The 14,427-nt window shown below is 38.8% G+C and overlaps 1 protein-coding gene across 5 annotated transcripts in view; it reads left to right on the top strand.

Moving 5' to 3' along the window:
* The window catches only part of WDR37 (WD repeat domain 37), a 48,468-nt gene that overhangs the window by 22,123 nt on the left and 11,918 nt on the right, over positions 1–14,427 (top strand). For 4 of the 5 annotated variants that reach the window (XM_074868141.1, XM_074868110.1, XM_074868122.1 and 1 more), the window contains 5 exons: positions 693–764; positions 2,869–2,913; positions 6,154–6,230; positions 7,570–7,807; positions 8,335–8,476. In XM_074868141.1, coding sequence (XP_074724242.1) covers positions 693–764; positions 2,869–2,913; positions 6,154–6,230; positions 7,570–7,807; positions 8,335–8,476 — 574 coding nt within the window. The remainder of the gene's footprint in view (positions 1–692; positions 765–2,868; positions 2,914–6,153; positions 6,231–7,569; positions 7,808–8,334; positions 8,477–14,427) is intronic. The other variant, XM_074868149.1, reaches the window with a different exon arrangement.

Genomic DNA, 14,427 nt, shown 5'->3' with positions numbered 1-14,427 from the left:
CTGAACATAAATATTTTGGGCCAGAAACCTCTGCATCATAAACTGAACTGTTACCATTTTTATGTGCCCACTGAGGAGCACATTTTGCTTTGTGTGGGACATCTTGTCTTTGTCCTGATTTAACTTGGAAACAGCCATTCTCCAATTCAACATTAAGGTTCTCCCCGCTTACAAATACTTATATTAATTATTTGTTTTGGGGTGTGGCAGGATAAAGGAGTGGTATTTGGAGTACTTCCCTTTATAAGTAAGTTTTTGTAGTGCTCTGCAGTGACCTAAATGCATTTGGGACTTTTGTGCAGGAAGTAAATAGTCTGTGCACACAACTCTTGTTTGTAGCGACTGCCTGACTTTTTCACCACAATGCTTTCTGTGTTCTTTCTGAACTTCAGTGTGTAACCAAATTAGGAAAAATATCAAAAGTAGAATTTGGTTTTCAATACTTACTGCAAATTAATCCAATTGGGACAGCACCTTTACGTTTTTGAGGAGATTCCTATTAAGTTATAATGATAGGAAGCTTTTACGTTTTATATATATAGGGTGGTAATCAAGAGGATTTGGTCTGTTCTACATGTGAAATCTATTTCGTATGGTACGTTCTACATTCAAAGATAACTTGTTTGTTGAATCAGTTAAAAGTGAAAAACACGTTTGTAACAATATTTACACCTACTTTTTAATCTTTGTAGATCACACTGCTTTGCTGTGGAGCATAGAAACAGGGAAGTGCCTTGTCAAGTATGTAGGGCATGTTGGATCAGGTAAGATAAGGGCATGTTGTGAAAACTGGAAACAGTGCAGGGGGGAAATGTGTTTTGGACAACTACAAAAATGTTTGTTGCGGTTTCGCTTGCAGGTTTGCCAACATCATTAACAAATCAGTTGTGAAGTTCCACTAATCTTCATAGAGAGAATGTTTTGTAATATGATTCATTCTTGGAGAGGCATATTAAGACGGTTCCGTAAATGCTAAATGAATAAACAAGTCCATATAAAGAAATTTACAGGCACAATTACAACGCTTCTAATTTAAATGTCAGAACTCACTGAGGTCTCATGCATATGCAGAGCGAGAGAAGCTTATGTGATCAGAAATGAGCTGTATTGCAGGATCTCTGTTATATTTGGGGTACAAAATATGGATGCTGGGTGAACAGCTATTTGCACTTCTTTGTTTAATACGTGATCCCACATAATTTGTTGCATAGTATTAAAATCTTGTTTTGAAGACAGTTAATTCAATATAGGCATTTGTCCTCCTCTATACCATTATGACTATTTCAGAAACAGTGTTTTTAAAGCCCTTCTTCGCTTGAGAGGTGCCGTGAGTGTTTTTGATGTTAATCTTAATTTTTGGTGTCTAATTTGACAAGCACCTGATTATCCCTTTCTGTCTCTCAAAGGATTACAATATAGGGTTTTACAGAGCAAAGGTGGAACAGTTTTCCATAGCTTTACCTTGTTGTTGAGAGTTGAGCACATTGAGTGATCATACACTGGAGTGTAGTGTCATGCACCCAGAAAATGAGGAACGCAGTTATTGACCTGGTATGTTTGGTTAGGTAACTCAGAGAGCACATCACATGAACTTTGTGGCAAAGATACAAGTTTTCCAGAGAGTGGTCAGCTACTTCATCCATGAGTTCTACTTTTTTTCCTGCTGTATGACTTCTAGCTCCTACAGCATAAAGATACTAATAAATAGATGCATAGAAACAACAGGTAACACTTTAATTTGTTCAGATATCTCAGGTGCCTTCTGCATGGAGAAGGGTACCTTTAGTCTTCAGAAAGTCAGTTTAAAATCTCCAATCACTTGTATTTTCATGCTGATAGCTATTTTTTTTTTAAATTCATATTTGGATAACCATATAAATAATAAAAGCTCTAACCTGTATTTAAACAGTTATATGTAAACTAAATTTTTAAAATATAAAATTCATATACACTATAATTTATACAAAAATATAAATTTATATAAATTATATTTTTAAAAAGTATTTTTGATTTAGTAAAACTTTTCTTGTTTACATTTGCTAGTTAATTTGAAATGGAGCAAATGTGTTGGGTGCCAGCAGTTGGTGCACCATTAAGTTAGTTCAGTGTGAACAGTTTAAGGAGTATCTTTTTAAACTCATTACACCACACTCTTCTGACAATATAAGCATCTATTTTACTTGTATGATGGATGGAAATGGTTTCTAAGTTCTTTCTTGAAGAACTGTTGAAGAGAAGCTTAAGGATTTTGCAAATGAAAGTGCTTAGTAATGAAAAGTAATTGAGTGTTATGCACTGAAATAAAAAATGAAGAAGAGTTTTGTAGGCTGATAGAATTCTTGCAGGATTATTTTAAAACAATCATGTTTTGATTACATATGGTTGCATGACTGAAATCTAATTTGTATTATTTGCATTAGGTTTTTAGGCATTTGTTCTTGCAGTCTTAAGCAATAATCAGAAAGTTGATGGTAACATATAGTAAGTTTTAATATGTTAGAAATAGTTATGAATACTTAAATTCTCTTTATGGAAGTCCAGAGCATTATCTCCTGTCAGCTTACACACAATTATTTGAATGTGGTTTGTTTATCCCATGTAACATGAAAGACTTGTGCTAGATTCAGGAAATAACTTGCTAGAAAACATGTATTGTTGTATAATCAACTATAGCTGCTTTCCTTGATACTACATGGGTTTATGTACTCAAATAAAATACCATTGTGCTTTATCTCACCTAAGAGATTGCTATACTACAAAAAGTTACTTGAAACTGAAGATCTTGATTTTTTTCAGTGCTTTTAATGATAAAACTGTGAAATAATTGTTGTGGTATACTAGCTTAAAACTTTACTTTGTCTTATACAGTAAATTCGATAAAGTTTCATCCAACTGAGCAAGTGGCTCTTACAGGTACGTAAAGTTTTTTCATATGCTGAGTATGTTAGTCATGATGGAAAAGTAAGTGTCATTTGCTAGCATCTTTTTGACTGTAGCCCCTCTTCCTACTGCTTTGTCAGTATCCTTGTTTGTTGACTTATTTTTATATTTTAAGGTATAACAAATTAGAGCTAGATCTTTCCATCTTTGTTTGTCATATCATTGTAATTTGTTCTTACCTGCTCCAAAACAGACACTTAGAAATCTGTCAGCTGAATGTTCACACGTCCATGGGGCATGATGGGATTCATCCCAGAGTACTGAAGGAGCTGGTGGATGTTGTGGCAGGACCCCTCTTGACCATCTATCAAACATCTCGGGAGTCTGGGGAGGTCCCCGTTGGCTGGAAGCTAGCCAGTGTTATCCCAATCTACAAGAAGGGTGTGAGGGAAGACCAAGGGAACTACAGACTTGTTAGCCTAACCTCAGTTCCTGGAAAAATTATGGAGAAGATTATACTGGGTGCTATTGAAAGGCATTTAAAGAATAATGCAATCATCAGGCAAAGTCAACATGGGTTCACAAAAGGAAAGTTCTGTTTAACTAATTTGATATCCTTCTATGATAAGGTCACCCACCTAATGGATAAAGGTAAAGTGGTGGATGTAGTTTTTCTGGATTTTAGTAAGGCTTTTGATACTGTCCCTCACAGCCTCCTTCTGGACAAGTCCAACTGCAGGATGAGCAGGTTGACGGTGCTCTGGGTGAAGAACTGGTTGAAGGGCAGAGATCAGAGGGTTGTAGTGAAGGGGGCTACATCTGACTGCTGACCAGTCAAGCGCTGTTCCTCAGGGTTCAGTTCTAGGGCCAGTCCTGTTCAGTATATTTATCAATGATCTGGATGCAGGAGTTGAATGCACCTTAGCAAGTTTGATGATGATATCAAACTGGGAGGTCCTGCTGACTGTCTTGAGGGACAGAACGTCTTCCAGAGGGATCTAGAGAGATTGGAGCATTGGGCTATGATTAATGGGATGAAATTTAACAAGGCAAAATGCTGAATTCTGCACCTAGGACAGAGTAATGTCAGGCACAAGTATAAACTGGGAGAGGAGTGGCTGGAGAGCAGCCCTGCAGAAGGGGATCTGGGGCTGCAGGTCAGCACCAGGCTCAATATGAGTCAGCAGTTTGCCCTGGCATCCGAGAGGGCAAACTGTGTCCTGGGGTGCATCAAACACAGTATGACCAGCTGGTCAAGAGAGGTGATTATTCAGCTGTATTCAGCGTTGGTGCGGCCTTGCCTTGAACACTGTGTGCAGCTCTGGGCCCAACAATTTCAGAAGGATGTGAAGGTCCTTGAATGTGTCCAGAGGAGAAGACAAAGCTGGTGAAGGGGCTGGAAGGTGTGTCCTGTGAGGAGCGGCTGAGGGCTTTGGGCTTGTCTAGTTTGGAGAAAAGGAGGCTGAGCGGAGACTTCATTGCTCTCTACAGCTTCCTGAGGAGGGAACGTGGAGAGGGTGGTGCTGATCTCTTCTCCCTGGTATCCACTGATAGGATATGTGGGAATGGTTCAAAGCTGTGCCAGGGAGGTTTAGTCTGGACATTAGGAGGCGTTTTTTGACCGAGAGAGTGGTCAAGCACTGGAACAGGCTTCCTAGAGAGGTGGTTGATGCCCCAAGCCCGTCTGTGTTTAAGAGGCATTTGGACAATGCCCTTAATAACATGCTCTAACTTTTGGTCAGCCCTGAAGTGGTCAGGCAGTTGGACTAGATGATCATTGTAGGTCCCTTCCAACTGTAATAGTCTATTCTATTCTATCTTAACCCTTTTGAAATACATGATGTTTCCAGAAGTAAAGGAGAAGAATATTGTGATATTGAGTGTACGGAAAAAACAGCTCAAAAGTCGACTGTTAGTGTAAAGATGTTTTCAGAACTGAGAATACCATCAGTGCAGCTTCAGGTTTGAAAACTGTCTAATGTGGCTAATACTGTGGTTCATATGGTCCAGCAGCTAGGGCACTAGTTTTGGGATTAGAGACATCTGGATTCAATTTGCTGCTATTAGGTAAGCCATTGTAAAATGAGGGTAATTATTAATGAGGTTACAAATGAAAACACTGCTTCTTGCTGCATCTACAGTGACTGCTTTAAATGGTAGGGAGTAGAATGCCTTTTATCTAGGTTTAACTGATTTAAGTTTGGCCATTGGAATTTTTCTGTTTTCATATGATAAGTGTAGTCATTGTTTCAGTACCATAAACAATGTTGCTATATAAACTGCCTTATAAAAACCAAACCAACCAACCAACCAAAAGCTGCCTGTAGCTAGATTTTTGTTCTTCTATTCTCAAAGGTTGTTCTGCAAAGTATTTCCATTGAAATTTCCATTTTCAGGGGACCTGTTCTTTTAGTGTCACTTGATTGATTTAGAACTGTTTAAAATAAAAAAATCTTCCTCCGTGATCCAGAATACTGACACCAGAAATAATAGAAGGTTGACCTTTCTTCTAGCCTTCTTACTTGGTTGAGATATTTTTCCTGGTGCTTTCATGTACATTGCACTTGCCAGATCTATGGATACTCATAACAAACTTTTTCTTCTCAATCTAAAACTCTCAACACTGTACCTCTAGGTATTAGAGCATGTTTGTTCTGTCCACAACAAGGAGAATCTTGAGTTTCTCCTTAGTTAATAATGGATGAGACTATTTCAAAACCAAATTAAGTCTAAAATCAGATGGTACCTGCTGAGCTGTAAACTGGTGCTAGTTAAGCTGAGTTGCTTAAGGCAGAAGCAGAGTAGCTTCACACTTGCTCTTTTGGGTTTCTCATCAAAACCACACTAAAAACATTTAATGGAAGAAATCATTGAATGAAGAGGAACCCCAGTATTTTAAGAAATAGCAAAGGAAAGATGGCATCTGTTGATGTATTACATGCCTTCTTCAAATGTTACATACTAGACCAGCAGTGATAGTCATGTTCTGATGTGTAGTATTTAAGTGGATGTTTTCACTGTAGGAATGATTAATTTGGTAGCTACTTATATTTTGTATAATGAATTATGTTCTTATCTGTATTGAATCCAGGAAAGCAACTGTTGATGTTGAGACTTGCTCACCAAAAAGGTCGTAACCGTATCTGTTAGGAAAAGATGCAACTCGGACAGTATTGCCAAAACTAGTGTTAAACTTGTGTTTATGGTTGATGGAAATGCTCTTATTTAGTCTCTCCCTCTCTCTGTCTTTTTTCTCCTCTTTCCTCTGTGCAGCATCTGGAGACCAGACAGCTCACATCTGGAGGTACATAGTACAGTTGCCTACACCTCAGCCAACTGCAGACTGCAATGTAAGATATCAACTTACTGCAACCAAACTAATTGCACAGCAGTTTCATCAGATACAGGTTTTATGATAAGACTAAATGTTAAATTTAAACATTATTAAAAAACTACATGATTTCAGGATTACAAGAGGTGGGATTTTAAGGTTTTAGTTTAACGGATATATTTCAGCCTTTCGAAAAAGACTTCATGTTTTCACAGATCTGTGGTGCAGAATAGAATGTGCAGCTGCAAGTACATTAATTGACTTTTTGTTCAAGGTAATAAATGTTTAAGTAATGAACTGTCAAGTAAAATTGTTTGTAATAAATCATAAATAATAATGAAGTTCTTTTCAATTTAGTTAAATTCTTGTAGCTTAACTTAGCGAGGCACCTGATTTAGCTATAGTTGCTATGAACTGAAAATTGACGGTAAAGACTTGTATTTTGGCATTTACATAATTGTATCTTTAAATCTGATTTCTAATCGACCCTTGCCAGCACTTATCACACTATCAGACGTTGTTGTCCCCGGACTTTTATTTAGTCAGTATTTACTGCAGACTGTTAAATGCTGTATTTGACTTAAAAGCACTCTTACTAAATTGTGAAGAGAAACACAGTTTATAGCATGAGCTTCTCAGTAAGCTTGAGTTGGGGCAAGAGATGGCTGTATAATATGAGAGAGATTTCTGAATGGAAATTCGAATGGCATTTCCATTTTGAAAGAGCGGTATAAATGTTATCTTTTTGACATCCAAATGTCATGAAAGAAAAGTGTATTTGTCTTGCATAAGTGAAATAAGGTTCAGAGATCGATGCTTTCTGGTTAGCAGAAGAATTTATTTTACATCCAGTTTACATCAGCACTGCATGATGACAGTGTATTGACCAGTAGACAAATACTGATGTCATGATTTTGATTCGAATGGATAAAAATATGGCTGTAAATGACTGCCTTCTCAAAGATTAAGTTAGTCAGTGTCCCGTTGGATGCTTTCTACTCTTAAAAATTTAAAGGAAGAAAAAAAAGTCCCTCGATACATGTGCTGCAGTGAAACTTGAAGGTAATACAGTGAGGGGAATATAAAAGACTTACCACATAGTAAAGGGGACAGATATTCAGAGCTAAACAGTTCAGAAGAGGTCTTAAAATGAAGTAGTCATTAAAACTGCGTTTAACTCACTGGTATTATTCCCTCAGCTAAGTTTTTGATAGTGAATACCTAAATAGGCTAGATTCTGCAGACTTAAGTTACCCACGTTCACATTATGGGGATTGGGAAGCATTTACACCGTGAAATGTAACTTAGAGACATTCCTTTCCATTTGTTCTAAATCTTTCTTCTCTTGCATTGTATAGCAAATGTCTGGAGAAGATGAAGTTGAGTTCTCAGATAAAGATGAACCTGATGGGGACGGAGATGGTTCTAGTGATTGTCCCACTGTCAGAGGCCCATTAACTTCACTCAAAAGCCATCAAGGAGTGGTCATAGCAGCTGACTGGCTTGTTGGGGGAAAGCAAGCTGTGACAGCATCGTGGGATAGGACAGCAAATCTGTATGATGTAGAGACTTCTGAACTTGTCCATTCTCTTACAGGTATTTGTTCACTCACAAAAAGATAAATCAGTGGTTTATTTTTATATGTGGGACTATTTATAGATACCCAAACATTGGGAAAAGTAAGTTGTTTCTCTGGAGTACGATTTGAGTGTGTACAAGACTTGAGCTGCTGCTCAAAACTGTAATGGTTTCTAAAATTCCAGCCTTGTTAATCCTCTGAGCATGAATTTGTGTTCTTCTGACCTTGTGATATATCCTATGAAGCACTTGTTTTCAAATGTATGTAGCCAAATTCTTGTAAAATGCTTTTCCTGTGTTCATGGCATACTAAGTAGCAGTAACCTATTGCTACTTAATAGTGATGTGAAGTGAGTAGTGGGATTTTTGCCTTTTAAATACAGTTCTGAACACTTAGAGCAGTACTAACATTAGAGTTCGGAATGATTATTATTCTTACACTGTTTGGGGAAAAAAGAAAAAATCATCAGCATTTCATTCCTAGTGTATGTGGAAATGAAGAGTCTTATATTCATTACCTTACATGTTCTCATCTGTGATTGTAGGGCATGACCAAGAGCTAACACATTGTTGTACACATCCCACCCAACGTCTTGTGGTGACATCATCACGCGATACAACCTTCCGTCTGTGGGATTTCAGAGATCCTTCTATCCATTCTGTGAATGTCTTTCAGGGCCACACAGAGTAAGTGACAGTTCCTTCACGGGTTTTTACAAGTTCCGAAAGTATAAATGTATTCAGTTGCTAATCTGAACAAAACTGTTCCTGTGCTCTTTTTGAGGTACTAAGTTCATTCCCCTGTTTTATGAGACTGATTTTCACAGAAACCCCTATCTGTCCTCCTTCAAATGTAACACAGCAGTACTTAATTTCCAAAACAGCAGCCAGGGCTCTTGGTGTGATATTGCTTATATGGTAAGTCTAGATAAAACTCCTTACAGTTAAAGGTAATTTAAGGTATGAGGTTGTTTTTGACATCGGTTATGCCTGTAGTTTAGGGGTATTGCTGTAATGTAGTTGATCAGGCAGATTACCTCTGCTTGTCATGATACTCAGTGTGAAACAACTTTGGAACTAGTGGGGAAAAAAAAAGGCAGGATTGATTTTTACTCTTTAAGCTAAAGAGTCTAATTTGTACAGAAAATTAGAAATTAAAGTAAGGGCAATGATTACTATGTTCTGTCAAAACAGTGGTTTTGGTGTAACATTTTTGGTTGTCAATTAAGTTTTTATACTGGCTACTGTTGAATGTGGGCAGATGTAGTCATGAGAATCTATGTTATGGTGTTGACTTACCCTTCTGTTAATCAGAGCTTTGTTACATGGAAAATGCAGGAGTAATTTTGAAATACTTTACTCGAAGTGAATCTTTTTTTAAGATTTTGTAACGTTTGAACTTGATCGTTTCAGAAAGAAATTTCACATCCCATCTTCAGAATAAAAGATGATTGTTAGTCCTAGCTCAAAACAATAAACACAAATCTTTATGTTTCTATTTTTTTGTTAATTCAAATATGTAGTTTGCATTATGACTGAGTTTCTGTATCCACTTTCTCATTTTCCCAACTGTTGGCTAACCTATATATAAAGGAAAACCTCTTTAAACCCCGCTGCCCTGGACTCCTCAGCTTGATAAATTATTTGGTGCACAACAATTGTCCCATATAAGTAGCCATTTTCTCCTGATAGAAGAGTAAGCTTAATTTTATGGTCTGCATCCTAGAATTGTTTCATGCCATCAGTTTTTGTACTCTTCTATCACTTTTTCTAGAATGACTTGTAAAAGGTGGAAGCTTTTGTGTCTATTGGTGCTTCCGTTTTTTTCTGAGCTAATTAGTTGCTTTGTCCCAGGACACTTTTTCAGAGAAAGGAACATGATTGGCATTAGTGTTTTTTCATATGTGTGCTGAGACCAAATGATGTCGATCTGGGGTGATGGTGCATACTGTAAAAGGTGTTAGCTGGTATTTTGGCTTCTATCACAGGGACCTATAAATTGTCAGAAAGTTTTATTTTTTGTGAATGGAATAGATCTTGAGCAACCTTTTAGGACACTCTTACTCCATTTTTTAATTGTCTTCATATTGGTGTTTGTCTGTTGTATCGTCTGTCTCCATTTTGTTCTCTGAATGTGTGGGTTTTTAGTATTGACATAGACTTTTTCACCGAATACACTCTTAATTAAGAGTCTCAAAACTGACTTTACTGCTTAATGGCTAAGGTTGTTCAGCTCTCTGTTTCATTGAAGAGGTGATTCTGTTACGGAAGATGAGTATTTCACTGAGGAATGCAGTCAGAGCGGAGATGGGAGTTTGGTATTTTGCAGTCGACGTACTTTGAGGGATGTTCTTTTTGCTCCATTGTTGTACTGCCTATTGGCAAAATATTTTTAAATTACTCTCTCATCGATGCTCTTAACAATCTTCTCACTTTAAGCAGTGTAGAATAAACTTTTATCTGTTGACTGGAAAATACATACACACAAGACATTTTTTGGCTTTCCTGAATGTCTATTTGAAAAATTTGCCAAGTTTTTAATATTTTGATTGGCTCTTGGAATCAGTTGTGTAAATTGGATGTTACAGCCATTAACACTGATGATTTAAAGTCCTCAGCTGTAAGTTTTAACAGCCTCTTGCTAAGTAGTACCTGTTGAATCTGGAGCTCATAGAGCAGCTATTTTTTTTTTCCTGTCTATTTCACCAGATCAACTCCTACTGTGTTAAACCAGTATAACTGGTTGCCAGACATCTCAATCCTGAGGCCGACACGCAGTGTTTATTGTGCTGCAGCCCGCAAAATCTTATGCCATCGGGATTCCCCCTCACGAGGGACCGCAGCGCCACCGGACCCCTGCAAGGCGTGGCTCGGCGTTCGAGTGTCATTCCTTCGCGCCCTGGGTGACGCTGCCTGGCCGCCGCTTCCCTCCGGCGGAGGGATGTGGGGCTCCCGCCCGGGGCCGAGCGCTCCAGCCCGCGGCCGAGCGCTCCCGCCCGCCGCAGCTCACCCGGCGCCGGAAGGGCCGAGCTCTGCGCTGAGCCCGCGCTCCCGCCCGCCTGGCGCCGCCTTCCCGCCGCGCGGCGCCGCCGCCACACCCGCGCCGGCAGGTGGCGCCAGCAGGTGGCACCACCGCCCCGCGGCCCCCGCCGATACCCGCGCAAATAAGAGGCTGGGCGGGGGGCTCCGCCGAGCCCGGCCGCCGCGGCCTCCGCGAAATTAGCATCGGCGTGGGAGCCGAGCCGCCAAGGGCAATTTTTAGTTTTGGAATTGGGGGGCGGGGATCGAGACTTTAGATGTGCCGGAAACTGCCGGTTTTTTGTGCCTTGCAGACTTATGCTTTGTGTCTGTTTGAGTACTAAAGACATACGTGGGTAGTGTAATTTCAACTCTCTTTAGTGGCATTAATGAGTTAGATTTAAGATTTAGCCAAAATGGTACATTATCTTGTAAGAAATGCAACAGAATGATGCTGATGTGTTGAGAGTCTAACGAATCTTGTTATATGCAGAGTATGGCTTTATAAAGTTAATTGACATCTGAAAATTGAAAGGAGTTGCTGTGCATTGCCTTGTACTATAAAGTGATGTACTGTCAAAATAAGTGTGTATATCAGTTATGAGAGATTATTTTAAGTAGGCTAAGAAATCACCTGTTATTTTGGTGTTCTGAGCATGTAACTGCTTGCTTTATTAAAAGCAGAATATTTCTTGTAGTCTACTACCGGGACAGTCCAAGAAAATAAATTCTCCTCCAGTAAGGCCAGAAGGAATCTATTGTCATCAGCGTATCTGTCTCAAGGTTTTTGCATTAATGCCTGTTTTGAAGTAGGAAGTGATTTTACTAGAATTGCCAGCTGTATGTTAGGTTGTTCCACTGATAAAGATTTTGACTTAGCCCTTGGTAAATTCTGTAAGTTGCTCATCCCAGCGTTTAGTTAACCTCCCTTTGAAACGTTTTGCGCCTTCCTAGTCTGAGTTGGTGTAGCTTCAGTTTCTAGCTGCTGGATTTTATCTTGAAGAGCTTTGTTTCCTATATTAATAGATACTTAGGTGATGATAAAAGTTTCCTATATCTTCTTCTCTACAAATTACCCGTTCTTTTTTTGTGTTACTTATTTTGCCTCAAAGTGTGTTTTCTAATATATTTTGACATTTATATATCCACAGACCAAGTTTAGTACATTGGTAGTACTTTTGCACTTCAAGCCTGCGTTCGGCTGAGTCTTCAAAGTACATTCAGGTCTCTTTCGAAGTTGTATCTTCTTAGAAAAGTTTCCAAATCCGTAAACATTGCTTGTTTACAATTTTCAGAGAGATAACTTTCAGTTCAGTACATGACTTTTTTGCCTGTGCCCTGCCCACGTATCTTGTCACATTTTCTTTTAGGTTTGCCATGCCCCCAGTTCGTCTCGCTTACTTATTCTCTACTGATTAAAAAATAATGAAAAGGTATGAAAGTGAGACTGATTTTTGCTCAAATATAAATCTTTGTTATTGTCTGATTTTGTGTGCGCGCCAGTAGGAATTTATATTACTAGTGCTGTTAATTCCCAGTCCCATCCCTCTATGAGATGTTTAACAGAGTCCTGGGAAAAGGTTACATTTATATTATCATACAGACTCTTCCTTGTTGCATGTTAATTAAATTGACTTCCTGAGTTAAAGCCTTCAAAATTATATTGGGCACTCAAATTTCAACACCTTTTTCCCAGCAGAAACTGCTTTAAAATACATGTTTGATAATGTGTAGCAACAGCAGTTCTCCTATTGAGAAATTACTCAATTTAGAGGTTATTGATTAGAACTCTTCCAAGTTCGGCTCAGATTTGGCTCTGAAGAGTGAAATGATTCTGGCATCTATGTGGCAATTTTCATTCCAGCTTCACTTCTGCTTTTGTTTGCCAACCCCTGCACAGCCGTATCTTGTTGAATGGCTCTGAAGGCCATTCTTTTTCCAGTGTGGTGACCTAGTTGAACAACTCTGGCATTGACATGCTCTTGCATATGTGCTTGAGTTTCTCTGTCTCTTCCAGTGTCTCTGCATGTGCTGAAGCTTGTCTTGATGTGCAGAGCCTTCTAAAATGTTCATGTTGGAAATTGTTACCATTTGTAGCTTAAATAAAAAAATCTTAAGTCTGTACAGGTCCAGTCAAGTACTTTTTATACATTTGTTCTGACAATTTAGTAGCACTGGAAATAAATGGATATCCTATTGCCAACAGAATGCATATTAGGTAGTGGATTCGTACACATCTTTTAAACCATATACTGCTTTTGCTATATATTTGTAGTATGTTGATGCTTGTATGTAGCTGTAGAGTTACTTGGTAAATATTAAAGTGTTTTGTTTAGTGATAGTCAAAGGTACACAGTGGCTGGGCACATTATCTCTTGAAATGCTCGAATAAAAAATGTGCAGGACTTCCAAGTCTGGACATGCAAATACCATCCTTCAAAGAGTAAAATGTTGTGTTCAGAAGCAGCTTTGGGTTGCTGTCCTTAGGCGAATATCCTTTCTTGATGCTTCTTGATTGTTCAGTATATAGTTATGCACCAGTTTGCCATGGTGATTAAATACGTTTTTGGGTTAAAAAAAAAAAATAAAAATAGAGCGGGTAGTTTTGACCTAGACAAAAAATTACAAAGTTTGTTTTATGACTTCTCAAACTTACTGATCTTTGTAGCTAGATTGAGCCAGTGCATCAAACATGAATGTGCATTGCATGTGTTGAATCTATGTCTTTGTGTTACTTTCTGGGCAAACTCTGAGAAAGAAATGCTGAAAGTGGATCTTACATTATTTCTGACAAAGAGTTGAACAAGGTGGCTGTCCTGGTTTAACCAGGATAGGGTTAAGTTTCCCCAGCAGTGGGGGGGAGCTCTAGCCGGGTTATTCAGATACCATGCCGACTCACATCCTGGCAGGTCACATTTTCCTGGCGCGGGAGCTCGGTGCACTCGTGGTTTTGTACATCGTGCTTCAAACTGCTGTATTTGGTAGCTATTTTGCTCTGTTCATTGCTATCACTATTACTGTTATTGTTGTTGTTTGTTGTGTTGCTATTGCACTGTTGTATTAAACCTTTCCTTATTTCAGTCTTGGGGCTTTGTATTTCACTCCCTTTGTGGGGGAGGGGCAGCGGCCGCGTGGTCTCAGACCCCGGCGGGGGCTAAACCACTACAGTGGCTTATAGCACTTTCAGACTACAGCATATTCCTTCTTCTTCACTCTGGTTATGTATCTGTAGGAGATTGTGCTGATTTGCTGTCTGTATGTCTCTGAATATGCAGCTGGATGGTGACTTGTGCTTCATCCCAAACTAGAGAATTGCAAATATGTCTCGCTGCTTCAACTTTTCATCTTTAAACTCCTATGCTTGCTGGAAAATCTGACTTAAAAAATATAAAAATACTTAAGCAGCAGCTGATTAGGATGCTAAGATGAATTCTGACATTTAGCGAATTGGGAATTAGTATTAAAATGGCATTTTGTATCAAGAGACTAATAATTGCTGTAGTTTCATGGACACTCGTGTTTGCCAAGGTCAGCTGGCTTTCCTGGATTCTTTATTCAGGAAGACTTAATTCTCATACCATGATACGTGTCTGTCTTGTTCTTGAAAGACCAAGTCGTGG

This window comes from Strix uralensis, chromosome 1 (assembly GCF_047716275.1).
Source record: "Strix uralensis isolate ZFMK-TIS-50842 chromosome 1, bStrUra1, whole genome shotgun sequence".
Taxonomy (NCBI): Eukaryota; Metazoa; Chordata; class Aves; order Strigiformes; family Strigidae; genus Strix; species Strix uralensis.
Note: the sequence above shows the minus strand (reverse complement) of the source record. Positions and strands in the feature narration are given on the sequence as shown.